We start from the raw sequence: 22,812 nt of genomic DNA on the forward strand, positions 1-22,812 counted from the left end.
CGATTGTGTCTTCTTTTTTCTCCCTACTCTGTGCCTGTTCCGCCCAGGCTTACTTGGGACTGATGGAACTGACCGTTGCCCGAGGGAAATATGATGAATTCTGTATCCCAATGGTTATGGTTCCCGCTACGGTCTCCAACAATGTGCCGGGTTCAGATTTCAGCATTGGCGCAGATACTGCTCTGAACACTATAACAGATGTAAGTTTAATGAGACGCTTTTGAGAGCACTTACCTAACCCACGCATCAATATCATTTCATGACCGTGGTCTTATTTATCAGAGCAAATCATCCGGATTGATTCATTCGTGTTCCTATTAATATCTGCTACAGATGGGGCAGACGTTAGTTTCGTATGGAGGGAATAGATGGGCACAATCTCCTTCTACATTTACATTGGAGCAGTCATTGTAGTGACATTTTTAGGGTGCTTTCACACATGGCAAAATATTCCTCCACGGAAAGCCGCACCAAAATCCACTTATCTAAAATATGGATTTTGCCGATTTTTCTGCGAAATCTAGCTATTTGGAAATGTGCGTCAAAATCTGCATGTGGATTTTGGTACAGATTATTGCACATGGTGGAATATTCCACCGTGTGTGATGGCACCCTTAAAAAGAGAGTTTGTCAGCAGTTTTATTGATGGAAAACTGCCAACGGTGCTAGCAGGGGCAGGAGAAAGGGGTGTAAACGTACCTCTGCTGATGCTTTTATGATCCACAGTAGTCAGGAACGTTGATGCTGCTGCCGCAAGTGCTCTGAAGGTGGATTGCCATTGACTAGTTGGTGTAACTGTAACTAAGCACAAGGTAGAACTGGAGGTTGAGTAACCAGGATATCTATGGTCAATTGTAGGTGACCGGAACTGTGATTATGACGACAAGGGTATCTGAACAGTCAGAACCTGACCAACCGCTCAAACAGAGCCTCTGGTCCGAAAAGGGCGATCTCACTGTGGGGAGAAGCTGGGAACTGGTCAGAGATGACCAAGTGACTCAGTTACGGGAGGACTGGAAGCTAAGTGAACTACTTAGAACAGAACCCCTGAGCACAGGTCCACTATACACAGAACCACAGCTCACTAGCCAGAACACAGGAGGTATAACCAGCATCCTTACTGAGAAACTGATAGGCTGACTGGGCTGAAAGACAGGCCAACCAGCCTATCAGCACCAGGACTGAAGGAAGATCTTACTCCATTGGTTCCCAGCGAAAAATAACAATGGGCATCTGCCATGCAGTGCGTCATGTGGTCTAGGGATGATGTTGCTCTCCTGTCTGTTCATTGAGCTGCTCCCGATTCACCTGGTTGGACGGTACAGTTGTCAGAGCTGTAGAGCAGGTCATTGGAAAGAGATGAGAGCCCTTGAGCAAGAAGGGCCACCTGCACAGCACTTGCCATAGCAGCATCAACAATTGTTGTCTGACTCCTCAGGACTCTGTAAACATTGAATGTTGCATTTACACCCCTCTCCCCTGACACTGCCTAACACTGCCAGCAGTTTTGCATCAGTGTATGCGGTTTCGATGCATAAAGATCATTTTGGCAGGTTTCTGGTCATTTCCAGCATTCTGTGCCAGAAACAAATGGGACCCTGTTGGTCTCCAATTCAGCAGATTTGTACAATGGCAGGGGTTCTGTCCTGATCCCATTTCCAGGATGTCGAACATAAACCATTTCATTGCAGAATTAGTTCCAGAAAAATTGCCCACCCTACTGCCCCCTGCAGTATCTCCCACCGTCAGCTTTACCCTTTGGGTAGCAGAGCTGTTGTGCTTCATAAGTAGAGATAGACTATGCAGCAGGCAGATTTATAGTGAAGACTGTAGGATCTTAAGTCCAAATGTGTAGGAGAAATTCACCACCAGGTTTAAAACTTCAAGCCTTTATTGTTTTATTAATATGAAGTTGTGGTAAGACAAGCATCCTACGTGTTTTGAGCATACAAGGTCTTATGCACGGCACGTATGCTTGAAACATGTAGGTGCTTACCTGCCCACAAGTTCTTATTGTTGAAACAATAAAGTCTTGAAGTTTTAGACTTTCCGGTGTTGGATTTCTTCTAGATATTTGGACTCCAGAATTTGGCTTATTGTCTCACAAGCAATCCCGGTGCATCCATCCCAGACTATGGAAGACTGTTTTTTCTCAGATTGGCCTTATTGGCTGAGCTGCGTTTTGACCTTTTCTATATGCGCTCTAAGACCTCGCCCTACAATATGGCTGCCTCCATTCAGTATAAGGAGTCGGCCCATTTTCTATAATTCATACAGCTGATTCCCTAAAATAGTGTCTTAATTTGAAAACTTAGTTCCGTGCACTCTGATAAATAAGTCCACCAGTACCCACAGATGAAGGTGAGTATGGCATGCCGCATGTTCCTGCATAGCGCTCTTTGCACTTTATTTAATCCACTCTTCCTCGCTGCTCATTCTCAGCTCATGGCTGCACGTGGCTTGTAGTGTCAGCATTGTACACATCCAGACTGCAAGCTATTACATAGTGTTTTCCGGCATTTGCTACAGCTTGCAATTAGTGAAGCCAATGAAAGCTGCTTAATGGCATTTCATTAAAGTGATCCTGTAAAACCTGTTGCCTTAAAAGCCAAAAAGTCCTCTTGGGGGAAAAAATATGCTGTGATGTTAGGGAGCGGCTTTCCTGACGGTAAATAGCAAGGACCAGATCTGTTCTTCCACTTATGACTTCTCCAGGATCCACCATTATCTTTACCCAGTATGAAGTCAGAGTTTCCTCAATGAAGCAACCTGAGCTGGACAATAACACCACCCCCAACCTCTAGAAATGTCATTCCTATTCCTACTAAGTAGAACAGTCCAAGGACCCAACAAGCCTATTGTTGGGTGTTATCTGTGGCCCGGGAGCCTCATTTGAGTTTTTTTGTCCACCTTGTATATAGCTGGTTTTGCATAAAGGGGCAGATCTACTAAACTTGTCTATAAAAGGCAGTGGAGATTGATGGTCCGTTTACACAGCCTGAATTCTGTGCCCAATGTAACATGCGCCAATTGACACGCATGTTGATCGGCGCTCGTTTAATTTTCGTTTACACAGACCAATCCGCTTATCGGGACGAATAATTGCTAGTATGATCATTTGTCCCCGTGGGCCGGCTGTACATCTCCCTGTTCGCAAGAGCCGGTCAGCAGATGAATGGGCGTTTGCTTGTTCGGCAGCTGATTGTTGGTCCCTTTACATGAACTGAATGCATTTCAAAGGAGTGTTTAGAGGAGCGCTCGGGCCCAATAATCGGTCTCTTCAAAAGCATCATTCGACTTACGCCAGTTTTTGGGACAAAAAGTTTGGTGAATTTTTGGTGCACGAGGTCACACTTTGGCCGTTCCCTCTTTCCTCTAAAGTTGCACCTTTTTGGCTGGGGTTTGGCAAAGGCTGCCAGGGCACTTTCAGTAGTGAATCCCCCCCCACAGTCTACTTTTTTGAAAAATGTTGCATTTTTTTGCAGTCTGATTTTTTTTTTTTTGCTGCAAAATGCCACATCCAGATGTTTGCTGTAGGTTGATAGAAAAACATGACACTCAAAAGATCCACTAACTTTTGGTGTTTTTGAGGCCAATGCTTTTTTTGAACATCGCCGTATACTCCAGGTCTGGCCTTTTTTTATGGCGTATCCTCATAGTCTTCTCTGTTCAAAAAAAAATGCTGATCCGTCATTCCTTAATACGCTGGACCCTGTTCTTCAGATCGTGAGGTACAACTGCTGTACCCCCACCAATCACCAAGTTGCCCCTCCCCTACCTTATGGCTAGGGAATAACTTGTGTTCATCAGACAACACTTTTAAAGAGTAGATTTAGACTTTTTTCCAAAAAGTTCATGCCAAGACAGTTGAGGAACATAGCACTTTAGTTGTCGGAGCTGCTTGCTACCTCCAGCATGCAGGACACTCTGATAGTTGTAGTTCTTTGGTACCGGTAAATCTAAGCTGGTATACACAAATATAACAAGTCCACCTGCAGTTGCTGTATACAAATCCTATACAATTCTATCAATAAAGCATCTTTGGGTCCATCGTGCTGCCAGGTAGATTGTTTGTAACTATTAGACGTTCTTAGTCTGTAATCAAAGACTTGTGAGCAATCAATACTAATTGTTAAATCTCTTGCAATGCCGCCTCTGCTCTTACTTTCGCTGTTCCACCCATAACATATTTATATATGAATGCAGCCGGCATTTCTACATAAATATACAGCATATGGAGCATACAAGTATAACAAATGCTCCATCATGCCCTTCTCATGCTTCCCAAATTATATTACCACAATTCTAACTGGTCACCTAATGAACAAAGTCACTCATTTGTATGAGAGATGTGCTTACCTTTATTACTATGCCAGTAAAAGCATCCAACAAGATGGAAAACAGGACATTTTTCACTTAAAAGATGAGTAAAGAGTTAAAATGTCATGATTGTGTGGTAAAGAGTAGAGAGCAGGTATAGTAGTTAGAGATGAGCGAACATGCTCGTTTAGGACAATTACTCGATTGAGCATCGCTTTTTTCGAGTAACTGCCTACTCGGACGAAAATATTCGGGGGGCGGCGAGGTGGAGCGAGGGGTAGCAGGGGAGAACAGGGGGAGCTCTCTAAACCCCACCCCCCACCCGTTATCCCCCACTCACCTCCGACGCCCCCCGAATCTTTTCGCCCGATTAGGCAGTTACTCGAAAAAAGCGATGCTCGATCCAGTAATTGCTCTAAACGAGCACGTTCGCTCATCTCTAAGAGTAGTACATCAGTAATCTAAAACTACCAGTGCAAAGTGTAGATTAAAGGGGTTGTCCGGTTACAAAGTCATATTTTAAAATTGTTTTATTGTGTTCACTCATTTAGCACCAAAGAGTACTTACCTATCCTTGGCCCCGGCACGCCAAAGCTGCATTGCCGCAATTCCTCTGGCCAATTTCACAATTCGGGACTCTTGGCATCACGGTGCCCAGGAAGTAAGTGCTGATGCCAAGAGAATAAACAGTGATGTCGTGGCCTCTGATTGGCAGGCAGCAGTCACCTGACTTCCACTGTCAACAGAGACGAGATGATTTGCAGGGCTGCAGCATTGGATTGCCGAGGTTGAGGATGGGTAAGTACTCTTTCTTTTATGGTTTCCAGTCATTTGGTAGTCATTTTAAAATATGACTTTGTAACTGGACAACCCCTTTAAGTAGTCAGAAGATTGCAGCAGCCATACTGAATGACAGAAAACGGGGCCCAAAACCAGCAGGTCGAAGAGAGAGCAGCATAGATGAGCAGCGGCCGTTAATATAACTCCTCTGGCCCTGGGATACAATTTTGTTGATGGTCACTTTAATATAATGGGGAGGTTCGTTGTTTGATACCTACATCAATTAAGTAAAACCCCTTTTAAAACATCACTTTCTTTTTTAAGAAGGATTAAAAACCATACATGTCACCTTACATTGTCTTAAAATACACTGAAAGATAAGGAAGTAGCCAGTCAACTATCAAGTAAGGGTCAGATCAAAAATAATCCATCCAGAATGGTCAAATCAACTTTGGAAACAAGTTATGGCTTGCATATCACTTTGCATGGTTTGCCCCCTCCTAAATATAATATTTCATCTAAAAGACCAGATGTACCAACGGATTGAGTCATCAGGCATCTGGAATTAAAATTGATCCCACCCTAAATGGCCGTTTGCTGTCTCCTACCTACTAGCAAACATACCACTCCAAAAGGAGCTCCCTTGTTCACTGGAGATTTGACCTGGAAGACCCTGATGTGATCTGCCTAGTATGCGCCGCAGGCCAGGTTGTCTGCTGTCGGACTTTGTAGGGGAAACCTGTTGGAACTTCAGGATGTTAAACCAAATCACATCAAGGTCTTCCAGGTCAAGTCTTCGGTGAGCAGAGGAGCCCATTTTAGGGCAGTACCTCCACTAGTAGGTAGGAGACGGCAAACGAGCAGTTAGGGTTAAATCAGTTTTGATTTCTGATGGACAGTGACCAAATCCAATGCTACGTCTCGACTCCTGTATGAAGTATTATATCCATGAGGGTATGGAGCATGCAAAGCGATACATAAGTCATACCATGTTATTATTATGTATGGATTATATACTGTACATACATACACTTTAGGCTTGACCCATACTTGTTAACTGCCTGGCTACTTCCTTATCTTTTAGCATATCTTATGACAATGTAACGTCACGTATATGGTTCTTAAACTAAGGAAAATGATGTCTTAGGAGGGGTTTTATCTTGCAGTCAACAACCTGCATCAATTAGTCAGAGCAGAGAATGGCTGCAAAAGAGTTCCTCTCTGAAAGATCTGGCACGTCCATACATTACATGGACAAGGCCATTAAATGAGAACCATGCAATACTTTACCTCTCCTGTGGAGGTGCTGCAGGGAAATTAAAGACTTGCTGCTATGTTTTCCTACATATTACAGCAGATCATGAGGGTTCACGTAGCAGAACAGGCTGTGAGCAGGTCCTTTTCAGAGAACTTTTCTAGCAAGGATTGTATGAAGTAGACGGTCCCTCCAGAGTACATGTCTTGTCCTCTGATTAGTGGGGCCAACTGTCAAGTAGATGATCTACTCCGCTCACTGCTGATGGGTGACGGCAGGTTTCCTTCATCTGCTGACAGTGACAGAGGAGATGGCACGCTTGACAGATTCAGAGCTCCAAGAGCCAAATCCAGCAGAGGTTGGGTGGAATGGAAGGGTGTACAGAAAAAAGAAGAGTCAAGTGGGGCCGTGGCTGCAAAGTTATGCAACTAGCCCCGCTGATCAGAGGACACAAAGGTCCTCCTTAAATGCCTAACTGCAGAAGATATTGAGTACATTGTCTAACCTGCCTATTGCATGCTAAATAGGATATAGTATATAGAGTGCAGCTTTGAACAGGTACCATAAGCAGACACCTAAAAAGTACATTTGTGCCGGTGTTGTACTGTTGTGTCACAATGCGGGACGTGCTTTAGAGAAAAAGCTGAGTGCCAAGTGTCATCGTGCCTGCTTATATTGTATGCCCAATAACATATACCTTCTCCTCCAGTCTTTAGAAATAGACAGTTTTAACCCTTTACTCTTGACCTCTCTTCCTGCCCACCAATTAACACATTATAATACGACTTACCTCCTGTCTAAAAACTTCTCTTCTGCTGATCTCTATGCTTAAAACATCGTGATCTTCTCATAAGTTTAACTTTCTTTTGCTCTGAGTGGGGGAGTCTTCTAAATTCATTTCAGAACCTAATTGCGCCAATGCGACCCCGGTGCACTTAATTTTTTTTTTATTAACTTGGGCACTGCAGTAATGCTGAACATCATCAAACTATTAACAGTAACAGAGTCAACATTGAAGTTCCCAAACATCAGCTAAGAGGTTACCGTGTTCCCATGCCTTTGGGAAGCCAAACCTCCCACCACAGAGAAGGAGCCACTAACACGCATACATAACCGTCCGCTAAGCACATATTCATGCTGCCACCGCAGGCTTTTGAGAGTATGCTCCAGCTAGCTGAGGCTCGGGGAGCTTACGAAGAGTTGTGCATCCCCATGTGCATATTGCCCGCCACCATTAGCAACAATGTCCCTGGCACTGACTTAAGTCTTGGCGCTGACACTGCCCTCAATGCCATTATGCAGGTAAGATGTCTTGCTTCTATCAATCACTTTAAAGTGCATGTGACCATGGCTGAACGCATTTCAGTTACACCAAATGGCTACTTTATTAGAGACCCCCATCTAAGTAGCATGTTGGACCTCCTTTGGCCTTAAGAACTGCAGCAATTCATCAAGGCATAGATTCCGCTAGGTGTTGAAATTGTTCCACCGGAATATCGGCCCCCTTGGACAGAAAGCTTATTGTAGTTGCTGCAAGTTAGATGGAGATGCTGGCATGTTCTGACGAGCTGACAGGAAGGGGTCATCGATTCATGCTGCTTGTGCAAAATTCTGTCCTCCCATCAGCACGGAGCAACAGAAATCTGGATTCATTTGGCCAAGTGATGCCAATTTTTCGATGCTCAGTGATCCAATCTTTGCGCTTGTTTCTTACACACAATGGTGCTGGCATGTGTGGTCTGCTGTTATAGGCCATCCGTACTAAGGAACTGTGAGTTGTGCATTCAGAGATCTTAGTTGGAGTACTAGCGTTGTTTTCAGCTGCTCTTCATTGTGCAGCACGTTTTAGTCAAAAATTATTCTTCACATCCTCCTCCAACCCCTTTCGGTGACGAGTTGTTTCCAAAAGCATCTCCTTTTCCTGGATGTTTTCCTCCCTTATACCATTCCACACTGTTACACGAGAACTCCACATCCCGGCCCCGGCTAGTCCAGCACCGATGACCCGGCCTCATTGGAATCACTCAGATCACTGGATTTTCCCATCTAATGTGGATTCACACTGAAACTGATCCATGGAAAACTTGTCATGTAATTTTATGGCGCACTCCGGGGTCACGGGGTAATTTTTTTTACAGAAAAGCTCCAATTGTGAGGGGGCCGGGGGCTCTAATAAAGTGGCCATTCAGTGTAGATGACTCAGGAATGACTTGACTATGAATGAACACAATATAATTTATGCTTTTCTACAGGTTCATTAGCTAAGATATACGATTATATGTAAAGAGCGTAAAACAGCCTCCGTCTTGTAGATTCTTCTGGTTTTGCATATTTGTTGAATATTAGAGAAGCTTTGTAATTTTTGACGTGATTGGCATCATGAAAAGTTCCATTCAAGTGAATGGGCTTGGGCTACTATTCCAGGCAGCCGCTCTACAATGTACGGCGTTGTGCCTGCTACAGACTGAAGCAGCTCTCATCCAAGCGCTACTGTCACTTCAGTCAGCTAATCGGCAGGGATCCTGAGCAGCAGATCCCCCGCCAATCAATTATTGATGACCTTTCCATGCAGGCCAGCGTTCTTCCGGATGTAATAGCGCAGCATGCCACACTATTCCAACCAGGATTTTTTGGACGGATCTGCACTGAAGGCTCAAACGGAGCGTCCGACGTACATGTGAACAGAGCCTTAGCCGGACTAGTTCCTCCAGTCAGAGAAACGCCAACTAGAACATCGTCTGCAGCCATAATAACAGAATGTATTATCGTGCCACACAACAGGCTTTTTCCAATGCACTATTATTAACATTCACAAATGTATACAAATACATAAGCTTTGTGTCTGGAGCCTTGAATTCTATACACTGCGGTGGGGAGGGTCACCAATAATTAAGTGCTATCATTAGCAGTACAGCACCCACCACCACCCCCACCCCACTTGTATACTGTACAGCCACAGCATTCACTATATGAAACAATGGGTAAACATGCAGGATGGATGGAGAGGTGATGAAAGACCATGATATGTGAGCATTGCAGGAAGGCGATGGGCGCCAGGATGTTATGACAATGACTCAGACATTTTCAGTCTTGCAGAAGGTTTCATCTCCTCCTCTACATTATATCAGAGACATTCAGCATGTGCAACAATGAAGCCTTCATTCAGACTTCCGTTGGTGTGCTTTTGGATTAAATTGCATGCCAATGTCATCAGACACTCGGGTGATGCTTCATAGTGGTTCACGGAGTGCTGGCACCTGCTATATGAACATTCACCAACACATCATTAGTATATACAAATATGCAAAACCATCGATCCGCAGAGTCACACCTGAGCAGTTTTGGGGTCACTTATTTTTAATAATAGACCCAAGTTTTAATCTGTTCTGCCATTGCCCCCATTAAGTCAGTAAGGGCTAATTCACATGGGTGTATTTTTGGTCCAAGTCTACAGCTGACTGGACTCTGACAGCATACGGACCCATAGTAGTCAGTGCGCCAAATCACACATCAGTTTTTTTGTTTTAACACAGACGTACGATCATGTGTGAAAATGGCCGCAGCACGCATTATTATGGGCTGATTTGCAGGCCAGGAAAATATATTGTAGTTGATGGGAACACAAAAAAAAAATGGAGATTGTACAAAAAGTGGGACACAAAAAAATGGAGATTGCACGGACGCTGTTCGTGTGCAGTCTGTACAGAAAAGCAGAAAAAAAAAGAATCGGGCCCGTTTTTTCTTTTTTTGCGGACGATGATCAACTGTCCGGATGAAAAGCTGTCTGATTTTTGTGAATTCAGCCCGGATGAGTTTTAACCGCTCGTGTGCATGTTAGCCCAGCGGTTCGTTCACACATCATGAATTTTCTGCCCACAGTAGAAAAATCATCAGCAAAAGCCATACCAAAGGGAGTGATTCTTCACTTGGCTTTTTGGTGCCGATTCACCCCAAATTCCGCCATATGTGAGCGCACACGAACAGTTTTGGGGCATTACTGCGAGTCTGTGATCTTACTGGTTGTTCCTTGTGAAATTATCATGTATTTGTGTGCCGTGCATTTTGGTTAGACTTGCGATCGCATCAAACAATCTGCCAGCGGAACGAAGAGGCGCGTTTTCATCATTGAAACAATGGGCGGATACTGCGGCTACCTGGCCAACATGGGAGGTCTCGCTGCTGGCGCTGATGCCGCCTACATCTTCGAGGAGCAATTTGACATTCGTGAACTCCAGGTAATTACCAGTATATTGAGGCTCATTTATCACTGGTGTTGTGCCAGAATTTTGGCACGAGTTGTTTCTTCTTTTTGGTACAAATACATTTAGACAAATTTACTATTGATTTGTGCCAAAAACGAACAGATGTTCAGCGCTCATTCCACTTTTCAGAAGTGCCAGGAAACAGGGCGGGGTTTAAGTGGCTTTTAGTCAGATTTATCCATTAAGACATTTTAAAAAGTCTCAAAGTCACTGAGTAATCTCACCGCAGTAGGTGGGCGGTGTACAAAGAGATTCCACATCTCTAGACAGATTTAAAGATGCAGAAAAATTATCAACATCCTACGACGATATATGTTTGACGCATTTTGCACTGCAGGAAGGAAGAAAGCTGCCTTTTAATAACAGTTAATACACTATCCTACCAAAAGTAATTGACCACCTGAACAAAAATCAAAAGTAGTATTTATTTCCATATGTCAATACTTAGTGGGGCTCCTTTGGTTCCAATGACATCGGATACTCTCCGTGGCATACTTTCTACTAATGTCTGATACATATCAGCTGGTATTTCCCTCCAGTCATTCTGCAAGCTTATGGCAAGTTCTTTCAGAGAAGATGAACGCTGTTTATATTTCCTGACCCGACATTGCAGTTCATGCCAAAGATGTTCAGTAGGGTTCTGGTCAGGACTCTGTTCAGACCAGTCCAATCGTGGAACATCCATATCTTCAAACCAATGTAAATCAGGGTTGGATTTTTGACAAGGTGGGTCATCTTGTTGGAAGTTTGGCCGACCATTCCCAGAGTATTGCTACATTGTCAGCAGCACATTATGGTCCAGAATGTCAGGGTACACCTCCCTGTTCATGGTTCTTGTCACTACAACCAACGGACTGAGACCATGCCACGTAACACATCCCCAGACCATAACAGAACCTCCGCCGTAATTAACTATTGGCACAACAAACTCAGGTAGAAGACGGTCCCCATCATCCTCCACATGCAGGTACGTCTATCTGGTGTAGCATGATTCCATTGCTCATGTGTCTAATGATAATGCTCCTTGTAGCACTGTAACGGGCCAATGCGTCGTCTTTGAAGGAACTCGCCAGAAATTTGTAGGATGAATGAAGGGAAATACCAGCTGAAGTGTATCAGACATTAGTAGAAACTATGCCACATAGAATATCTGATGTCATTAGGGTCAAAGGAGCCCCACTAGGTATTAACATATGGGAACAAATGCTACTTTTGATTCTTCCTGGGGTGACCAATTACCGCTGATATGATGGTGTACTTGTACACAACGATTATTTTATCATTTCACACAGGCAAATGTGGAGCATTTAACAGAGAAGATGAAGACAAGCATCCAGAGAGGCCTCGTCCTGAGGTATGAACTCACATGGATTGTATGATTGACTCAAGAATGAATGCATTTCTACAGCTCTGATTAGATTTGTATTATCCCCTGCAGTCTTATTAGTGGTGTAGTCTGCAGCACCCTATGAGCCCCATTATAAGTCATCGGAGTCTGTAAACGGATCCCTCGTAGCTGTTATTAGTTATGGATAGCAGCCCTGATGCTTGAGTCTTCCTGCGGACATTACTCATTATTAGTCATTGAGATATTCACATCTACAGTACTGCGACTAGAGAGACACCCAGTGGCCAGAATAGCAATTGCTGATACAAATGAGTCATTCTGACTCTCCGCGTTCAACATTAATTTTACAAGGAAATTCTGTAAGATACAGACATGACATTTATATGGCCCTATAGCTGTGGATGGACAGGAGCTGATGAGATAATATAGGGCTAAGGGGAATTTACGTTCCCAGTATTACCTTTGCTACATGTCAGCTGACTGTATTCTGTTTTCTGACAATCTCTGTGATTGTGTCAGTGTTCATAAATCATTCTGCCTCTATACTACACACACTTTACTAGAGATCCCCATATAGTACCATGTTGGACCTCCTTCAGAACCACAGCAATTCGTTAGGGTGTCCATTCACAGGTATCACCAGGGCTGTGCCATGAAATCCTTCCCCACACCATTACTCCACCAGCCTGAGAGGAAGGGGTCATCGATTCATGCTGCTTGTGCCAAATTCTGAACTCCCACCAGCACGGGGCAGCAGAAATCTGGATTCATCTCACCAGGCGTTGCCTTTTTTCTGATCAGTGATACAAATTTGCACCCTTTTGTCCAACTGGAGTCTCGTTTTTCACAGGAAATCGTTGACTGCTGTTATAGCCCATCCGTGCTAAGGAACAGCGGGTTGTACGTTCGAACATTGTTGGAGCCCCAGTGTTGTATTCTGCTGCTCCTGACTGCAATGCTCGTTGGTCAGAACGGTTCCGGACATCCTCCTCCGACCTCCTTTGACGAATAGTTGTTTCCATCCTCTCTTGCTGGAGGTTGTCCCTCTATCACACCATTTTCAGTATACATGAGAAAACCCCACACGGTTGGCAGTGACCCCGGACCCCGGCTAGTCTAGCACCGATGACCGGACCTCTTTGGAATCACTCAGATTGTTGGATTTTCCCATCTAATGTGAATTCACAGTGAAACTTTGTCACCTGATTTTGTGCTGCAGTCCGGGGTCACGGGGATATTTTCCATACAGGGTAGCTCCAATCATGGCATGGTCTGTAATAAAGTGACCATTTAGTGTATACAGTGGCTATTCTCTTAAGGGGTTTTCACATGGGGCGGAATTAAACCAGTTTTTGTTGCCCACAGCAACCAATCACAGCGCAGCTTTCATCTTAGCTCAGTGCTGTGATTGGTTGTCATGGTTTAACAAAGACAGATTTTCTTTTAAACCACTTTTTTAAGAGTGCGGTGCCGGGCTACTTTTCCTGTATAAATATCCATTCAGAATAGAACTGGGCAGAAATGAGAAAGCCCAGCAGAGTATCTTGGTGGCGCTCTCACGCACGGCTTGTAGAAATGTAAAGCCTTCTCTTATGTTTGCTCTTCAAGGAACGAAAACAGCAATGAAAACTATACAACAGACTTCATTTATCAACTCTACTCCGAGGAGGGGAAGGGAGTGTTCGACTGCAGGAAGAATGTACTGGGCCATATGCAACAGGTAACACGTGGAAAGCTGCATGCCAAGTGGGCAGTACATGGGAAGGGTTAAACGTTAGCCCACAACTGCTCCCGAGACCCCCATTGCAGATGTCGATCAGGGTGGTGGTCACACATGCACCATGCTGCTCCATTTAATGTCAATGGGAGTGACAGAGATAAGAGCGGTCAGACCCTACGGGTCACAAATTAATCCTTAGCATAATAATCCCTTCATGTACGGCGGATGTCATTGTATGGAGTAATCTCAGCAGGTGGGCCCTCTCCATACAAGGTGGTTGCTGGTTGTAAAAGAGGTGCTTTCACACGTCTAACTGCGGATGTTGACGCAGAATTGCTGGCAGGATTCTGTCAACACTGTTGCAGAATATTGCGTCCCATGAGAAAGCACTCGAACAGAGCTAACACCCAGCAGCGGGTAACTCCTACCCTATTCAACCATTTGAATGGCTTTGAGCAAGGTACAGGGGTTCCTCTGACTGCTGATGGCCCGGCTACCAAGAAAATAATTGAATAAAAAGTAATGAAACTGTTGTATCTACTTCAAAATGGTACCAATAGAAACTACTTAAAGGGTGACTCCAGTGAAAACAAATTCTTCCATCCCTCACCCGATTGCGTGTCATACTCTGGGGGTCTCCCCTGTTTATAGCAGCCACTTCCTTGCAGTGCAGCTTCCTGTCTGATGAGTATCAGGCACCATCTTGAGGGCTTACTCAGATGAGCATAGTTGCGCCTGAACAAGGGGAATCTTCCCCTTCTCTGTCTTTTCAAACTGCATGCCAGAGCGGAGGAGTTTGAAAATAACTGTGTGAAGGTAGGCGCTGCCTGATCTAGAGCGGGTCCTATCTTTTCTCAGCCGTACAATTAACAGAGCAGAATACCAATAGGGAAAACAAAACCACTGAAATCCTATTAAAAACAGTGGTTTTCATTTGTCCCGCTACACAGCTGTGATTATTACGGCCGCATAAGGGGACAAAACCACATTTGTCTGAATCCATCTTGAGGCTGAGATTTTTTTACTTTGTCTCACATCTATCCCATGATGCATCAGCACAGCATTAGCTGAGGTTATACCATTTCTGCCTGCAGGAGGAACAGTTTAATTATCATTTCCTTTCATATAAACCTAAATAACCTACAACCCATAAGTATACAGTGTGACAGCAGCTGTACGATCATCACCAGTAACTGTGTATACAGTGTGACAGCAGCTGTACGATCATCACCAGTAACTGTGTATACAGTGTGACAGCAGCTGTACGATCATCACCAGTAACTGTGTTCGGAGTGTCTGTGACCCTCTTAAGGCGGTTTCTGTAGTATTTTCATGCTACAGCATCACACAAATTGAGAAATTGACTAGTTCCAGACATCATAACCCCAAGTAAATCTGAGCTGGTCAGAACAAATATCACATGACCATCTTAGGAAGAAGAGGCCGGGAGTTTCACATAGAAAGAAATAACTAACTAAGGTAACACCAGCTCCCTTATATATACTGAGGGAATAAATACATAATGAATGCATTAAAAAAAATCACCAGAGTGGCCCTTTAAAAACGGATCACACTCACATGGCTCGAAATTGCGATTTGTCTTTGGAACGCTTCCATGGAAAATGGGTCTTTCTTGAACAAGAATCGTCCCAAAATAGGACAAGCAGAGATTTTTCAAAAATTGTTTGTAAGAATGAATGGGTTTTTTTTTCTGTGCAAGTTCTGTCCACCTCAGATGGAAGTCGCACGGGAACATCGCCCATGTGAATACACCCTCAAGGGGTTATCTGGGTCTTTAGGATAGGTCATCAATATCAGATCGGTGGGGGTCCGACTCTTGGCACCCACCACTGATTAAAGGGTGCTGCAGATCTGGGGTGAGTGCTGCATTCACTTCTTCAGCCTGTGACATCACATTCATCAGTTACATGGTCTATCTTCAGCTCAACCCCATTCAAATGAATGTGATTGAGGTGCGAGATCAAGAATAGCCACTACAAAACGCACAGCGCTGTGCCTGGTATGTAGTGAACGGTCCACAGTACTCACCTGAGCGCCGCAGCCTGGTCAGCAGCTCATCAGTGGAGGTATCAGAGTCAGGCCCACCACTGATCTCATATTGAGGATCAATCCTGAGGACAGAACATCAAGATTTACATCTTCAAAAACTCCTTTAAGGGTTGTGTTAATGAAGAGTGACCACATGTCTCTGCAGTTCTAACATCACCTCATCATGAATATCAACGTCTCTTTCTACAGGGCGGAGCACCTTCACCTTTCGATAGAAATTTTGGCACTAAAATCTCCGCAAAAGCTATTCAGTGGATCTCCAGGAAGCTGAAAGAGACCTACAGAAAGGGTAACGGACAATTAAAGGGATTGTGTCATCAGAAAATGACTCTCTTGTATAAATCAAGGTTTTATTATAATTGTTGGTGATATTTTTTTACATTTTGGATATAAAGATCTGTATGTATCTTAAATGCTGCAGTACTCACACTGACCACTAAGCCTGATAACAGTCTGACACTGCCTGCCTAATAGAGAAAACTTCTCAGAAGTCATCTCATTATCATCACAGGCAGGATTACACTGAGAACAGGATCCACCATTTACAATAGGTGATGTCACAGCTCACCTCCTCCCTGCACAGGCCACAAAGCATACCCATAACACTCTCTCTAATAGAGGTCTATATGTCAGTTCCTGTCCATTGTGTTTATGGCCCATGAGGCTGCAGTAAAGCATCTCTCTAAATGCTGTTAAAGCAGTTCAGACAAGTTGGCCGCCCCAACCGTCATGTACAGACAATAGAATAAAAAATCTACAATCAGCTAATAAAACCAGATTAGAAAATGGATAATATGCCACTACCTGGTTTTAATAGATAGGTGATAACGTCCCTTTAACAAAGGTCTATAATTCTACATAAGGGCAGTGGAACGGGAACATCAACCAGTCACATCCCAAGGGCCTTTTTGGAAAACGAGATACATTGAGCAGTAATTGGGCGGTACTGTAGTTCAGGTGTGATCACTTTATTGGTGAAATGATGCCTATGGAATTGGTCACCAGCAAATAATGGCATCTAGTTCATGTACGGCACGTGTGATGGGTACAGCCGGGGCCCTCGGTGGACATGTGCCAAGTACGGAGTTATTGATATCACACTGTATATATAGTCGGTTTTACTGAAGAGCTTCTGCCGCCACGTTTGGCTTTCGATTGTAGGCTTGTATGTCCGCTTGGTGCTCAGTGCATGACACTGCAGAACGTGGAGACATGACGAGCTAAATGTACTTTCTTTTTTTGCTTTTATATTTTCTTTCACGGCCTTCGGGATACTTAGAGGAAGGTAATGTCTCATTATTACTTGGTGTGACTCTTCTTGTTTCATGTTCCCGTCTGTAGGGTATCATCTCATTGTACCGTCCCTATGTCCTACCACTAACCAGGTTGTATGATCAACAACATAGAACTAACACGTGTTCTCCTACGGTGGTGGGAAGACTCCTCATACAAGGTGGAAGCAGGCATTTAGGCTCAAGATCAATTCTGGTGGATTGGACTTCTTATAAGCTCACATGCCTCAAAGGGGACCTGTCAGCAGCTATGAGTAGTATATAAGTTACGGTGTTTATAGTTTAGGTGATATGGAGTCCAAGGAGCCTCTGTTTAATCTTCAGCTGGTCCTCCATTCCCGAGGAGTCTCCTAGCAAATGCAGCACACACGTCCCATAGAGATGAATGGGAGATACACACAGAAACATCTGTCTTTGCTGGAGGACACCACTGGACCGTGGGACTGGGCGAGTATGAAACAGCTCCCAGGACTCATTTCCTCACCTCTGAGCTCTTTATTACGCAATTTAAACCTTTCCAATCCAATTTGTATCCTGGTTTTTCTAGGGGGCTTACTCATTTTCTGCCGTTATACTATCTGCTGGCTAAAGCCTGTATTGCATGAGGTGACACATTGGATAAGTTCCGACAGCAGAGAGGCTGGTAATATACAGTAAGAGAACACTCACGGGCGTCTTCCAACATCGGAGCTCTACAGCCTTAAATCATAATGTCTTAAGACGTCAGACTGTGGATTGGAAAGGGTTAAGGGGTTCAGGGATGATGACAGGTTCCCTTTAAAGGCTATGAACACCTTTTGGGTGCATTTTTTTTTTTTACCTAAATGTATGGATTTGGGGTTGACAATATTAAATTAGGATTCAATTAAAAATTTAGCAGCATTTGTCTTCTGCAGATTCTACATATCGCTGTATATAGAAACTGCAGACTGATTCTCGGTGGAGACCTGCACTCAGGCTGAATGAACGGTGCAGTCTTTTTACACAACTATTAATAGTTTGAACGCCTTGTTTGCTCTCAACTGACATCCGTTCATGCGTGCAGATAAAGGTTAATATTTTTTCATCATGGCTCATTCAGTCCATAGTTAGTCTGTCAGGGAAGTCTGGAAATGGCTGGTTTACGAATGACTGAATGATCGCCTTTTATACAAAATTACAACAAACAATTATTTTTATGACTGCATAAAGTGAACAATAAACGGACAAATTGTCTTTCAGTCGCTGGCCGTGTTTACACTGAGCCATTATCGGTCATTTCTGCGCGATTCAACAACTATTTGGACAAGTTGTTTGTGTAAAAGCGCTCTTAGGGTGCATTCACACGAACGTATATCGGCTCGGTTTTCACACCGAGCCGATATACGTCCTCCTCATCTGCAGGGGGGGGAGCCTGGAAGAGCCAGAAGCAGGAACTGAGGCTCCCGCCCCCTCTCCGCCCCTCTGCACTATTTTCAATGAGGAGGCGGGGCGGGGCTAAGGTCCGCGAATTAGCCTCGCCCCCGTCCCACCTCTCTTCATTGCAAATAGTGCAGAGGGGTGGAGAGGAGGCAGAGAGGGGGCGAGAGCTCAGTTCCTGCTCCTGGGCTCTTCCAGCCTCCCCCCCTGCACATGAGGACAATGTATATCGGCTCGGCGTGAAAACCGAGCCGATATACGTTCGTGTGAATGCACCCTTAGTGTTCGGCCCCTTATTCTTCTTTCCTGCATTTACCAGCAAACTTATTAACATAGATTAGCAGATACGAATATTCAGGAGAGGAAAGAACAGAGGAAAACTAAGGGTCCTTTTCCACAGGCCAATAGTCGCCCAAAGGAGCGATTTATATTTATAGGCAACTGTTGACCCGTGTAAATACGGTGCCTGATGGGGTACTGAACGAGAGGTTGCTCACTAGTCATTACATTTCAGCTCAGTGGTATGGAACTACTAGTGAGTGACGTCCGGCTCATTGTAAACAGGTAGATGTTCATCTTTGAATGACTGCCTGTTCAGTGGATGGAAAAGGGCAGCAGGTAAAGATCTCCAGCGCTCCACCTCCCTTCACTAAACAAGTATCGCTCCTGTGCTTTCACACAGTTGTCCCTTCTAAATCCACCCTATCGTCAGTCCAGCCTCACTTAGTGTGGCTTCTCATCTGAGTTGGAACCTCTGCCTGGAGTGCTTTTTCTTCTGTCCCAAAATTGAGGAGCTGGGTGGAAAGTGAGCAGACCCCGTTAGAGTCAATGGGGACCCCCAGGCGCGGTTCGGTTCCGTCCAGAGTCTGAACCATTTGGCTGCAGGGGTTTCCCTTTCCTGTTCCCAAACGGAGCAGGAAAGTGGAAATTTCCAGGGTCCAAGTTGCCACCAGTTATTTATGTCTGTGAGCTTCATCCCTGTCTTGTACCTTGTTGCATCTCTTGTGGTTGTCCTTGATAGTTTAATTAAAAAAAAAAATTAGAACAGGCCAGTCGATTTTGTTTAGATCATCACCTTAATAGCTATGAGTGATGGAAATGATAGCTGCTCTGCTACGGTGTACTGATTAACATTATTCCGCTATTTCCAGGCAGGATATTTGCCAACACCGAGGACAGCGTGTGTCTACTAGGGATGCGCAGGCGAGCTCTTCTCTTCCAGCCAGTCGTGCAACTCCGAGATGAAACAGATTTCAAGTAAGTGCGAATAGAAGTCAGAAACAGTAGCAGCAGCACCACCACCACTAGGCCTCCCCTCCGAAATCACATGCTTTTTATCCCATGGTGTATGTTAGTGGATCAGTTATATTCATTTGAAAGGGGTCATACTCATGCAGGATGTTTTCTGGCACGGCCCCGCGATGTAATGTAATACGAGAAACACATCGCAGCATGCTCTATCTTTCCGCAATATTGCCCATTGTTTCTCAGTGGGGCCACAGACTGCCCCATTGAAGGCAAAGGGAGAACTCCACGATCCTCTGTGACAGCAGGGGCAGTGGATTCCTTCAGCCACGGGGGGGGGGGGAATCCTCTGCTGCTGTCACAGATGATCTCCCATTGCTTTTAGTTGGGCCAGGGCAGCTGCCACCCTGTTGAAAGCAATTGGATGAAAGTATTCCCCACAGTAATGCAAGGCTATTTTCACATGAAAACGCCTCCCATCCACGGGGCTTTCACATGTTGGCAAATGCGATATCACCCTCAGCCTTGTGAAACTAGCCTAAAAGTGCATTTGCTGTAAGTTTCCCACTGCGGCAAACCTGCAGCAGATATACTTAGGATGAAAATTCCTGTATACATTTATACACTGAAAGGACCACAGCTGTGCGCTTATTGCTCCAGACCCTAGCTTAGTGTATGGGCATATACAGTGCAAACATATCCGTAGGGATCTATTCACATGACAGAGGCCATGTAGATGGTATGTGGCTGCACACGGTACCTCTTTAGCGGCAGCAGGCTGTGCTTTTTTGCAAATGACAAAACTCTTCTGCTCTTGCGGTTTCTGCCCCGCGATCTGTGGTCCTCCAGCCAGCAGCGACGTTTTGTACGGCTTTTGATCGCTGCAGTCCTGCTGAAGCGTGATGCATGTAGTATGGACACACGACCGCTGTTAAAACTGATTGGCTACAGCGGTCACATGCTACCCACATTATAAGCAAGCGCCGGGAGGCAAGAGCAGCAATGCTTCATCACCTAGGCAGAGAGCAAGTATGTACTGTAGGGTTTTGTCATATTTGCATTTTTTTCTCACAACTTAACCCCTTTAATGGGCAACTTACACAACTGGATGCTTTACAGTTGCATATATTATTAGTATTACACTGAGAGGTGACAACCATAGAGTGATAACACAGGATCTAGCATTCACAATAGGTGAAGTCACAGCTCACCTCCTTCCCCTCCCTGCAAAGGTCACAGAGCATGTCCACAATACTTTCCCATAGAAGTCAATGAGTCGTCTATAGCAGAGGTCCCCAACTCCAGTCCTCAGGGACCGCCAACAGGCCATGTTTTCAGGATATCCTTTAGTAAGAACACCTGTGGCAATGTGTGAGGCACTGACAATGATATCACCTGTGCAATACTGAGGAAATCCTGAAAACATGACCTGTTGGTGGTCCCTGAGGACTGGAGTTGGGGACCCCTGGTCTATAGTACCCAGGGCCCATGAAGCTGCTGTAAAGCATCTCATCACACACTTAACTGCTGCTCAGGCAAGATAGCCGCCCCCCCTGAAGAAAAAAAAAAACTACAAATCAGAATAAAAACATTAGAAAAATGGAAAGTGTTTTACACTCTGGTATTCAAAAAACCTCACCCAGATGAAGTATTTCCTTTAGGCTGACGTCACACAGGCTTATTTGCACATGCAATACAGAGAATAGAACCCATTGATTTCAGAGGGTTTGTTCACATAATCAAATTTTTTGCTGTGCATTTCGGTCACGCCAAAAAACAAAAAACGTAGTATTTTCTACTTTTCTGCGCATTTGCACACCAAAAAGTCCCCATAGAAATTAATAAGGGGGTGCAAACGTGCGAGAAGTATTCAAGGAGATGCGCAATTCCGCTGGAAAAAGAACATCTGGAATTCAGGCTAATTAGCTTTTCAATCGCTATGTCTGTCTGCCGCGTGCAAATGACCGTGCCTTGCGGACGCAAAAAGTCCAGTAAAATATGCCGATGCGTGCACAATAAAAGTGACTGTTCATTTCACAGAAACGCTACGCTGATGTGCGCACAAATACGCATGCGCTCGTGTGCAGGGGGCCTTAATGTTTCTTTCTGCTTGCAGACACAGAATCCCCAAGGAGCAGTGGTGGCTGAAGCTGAGGCCGCTGATGAAGATTCTGGCCAAGTACAAGACCAGCTATGACATTTCAGATGCCGGCCAGCTGGAACACGTTCATGTGCCCAGACCGAAGGGATCGGATGCAGGAGCCATCTAGCGCTACGGCCCGCCGCCTCCTCCCACAGCCTGTCTCCATCTCCATTGTGTGCTTTGCTGCTCTATTATATAACGGTTATCCATTTTATTTAAATGATCCGTTGTTCCAGCACTTTATGTCCTCACACTTTCCGGCTCCGAAGACTAGAGAGTATTCTATCACAGCGCTCACACGCCAGAGTTTATTTTTGTTCCCCGATGTACCGCGGCGGACGTGAACCGGCTGCCATGTTCCCTGCGTGTTGTGTGTAATTACGTTCTATGTTTATTACACTTTTTGCACTGGAGATGTAATGGGTTCACATTTATATGTGCAGTGTCTGTAATTCTTCCCCGGTGACAAGTCGCAGGATACATTGATGTGATGTAATAAAGCAACTTTGCAAAACATTACGTTGTTGGACGCTTCATAGGTAAAAGTTACCTCTGTGTTAGCTCTAACCACCTTGTGTCAATGATGGGTGTAAGGATTTTGGTAAATGGGCCCACACAAGGCATTTGGAGAGGTAGAGAGGTATCATCACCACCTGTCCAGCGCAGGAGCCTGGAAGAAGTGCTTAATGGTTGCATGCACAACGAGCAGTGTGTGGCTGGAACGTCTGCACTGGCCAAAGGGAAAGACAACTTAAAGGGGTTGTCATACTTCTAACGGTTTTGCTGCAGGAAGCTGACAGCACCATTCACTGCCAGTGCCTGGGTTGGTACTACTGTGCCTGCATTACAAACTTGGGCTGTTGCAATGTGTATGGAGCTGTCAGCTTCCAGCTCTGTACACACAGACATCAGGCCAAACACAGCAGCTCATCATCTGGGTCCCGATCGAGAGACCCCTTCCAATGACTTATCCTGAGGA

The 22,812-nt window shown here is 44.8% G+C and overlaps 1 protein-coding gene across 3 annotated transcripts in view; it reads left to right on the forward strand.

The window, feature by feature from the left end:
* PFKP (phosphofructokinase, platelet) overlaps positions 1-22,349 on the forward strand; it is a 92,159-nt gene extending 69,810 nt beyond the window's left edge. The window contains exons 16-23 of one of the 3 annotated variants that reach the window (XM_066584561.1): positions 48-200; positions 7,505-7,657; positions 10,426-10,590; positions 11,910-11,971; positions 13,574-13,685; positions 15,945-16,044; positions 19,597-19,702; positions 21,807-22,349. In XM_066584561.1, the coding sequence (XP_066440658.1) occupies positions 48-200; positions 7,505-7,657; positions 10,426-10,590; positions 11,910-11,971; positions 13,574-13,685; positions 15,945-16,044; positions 19,597-19,702; positions 21,807-21,960 (1,005 nt within the window). In that variant the 3' untranslated portion in view covers positions 21,961-22,349. The remainder of the gene's footprint in view (positions 1-47; positions 201-7,504; positions 7,658-10,425; positions 10,591-11,909; positions 11,972-13,573; positions 13,686-15,944; positions 16,045-19,596; positions 19,703-21,806) is intronic. The other 2 variants (XM_066584560.1, XM_066584559.1) reach the window with 2 other exon arrangements.
* Positions 22,350-22,812: the final 463 nt, after the last annotated feature.

The sequence above is a fragment of the Eleutherodactylus coqui genome, chromosome 12, assembly GCF_035609145.1.
Source record: "Eleutherodactylus coqui strain aEleCoq1 chromosome 12, aEleCoq1.hap1, whole genome shotgun sequence".
Lineage (NCBI taxonomy): Eukaryota > Metazoa > Chordata > Amphibia > Anura > Eleutherodactylidae > Eleutherodactylus > Eleutherodactylus coqui.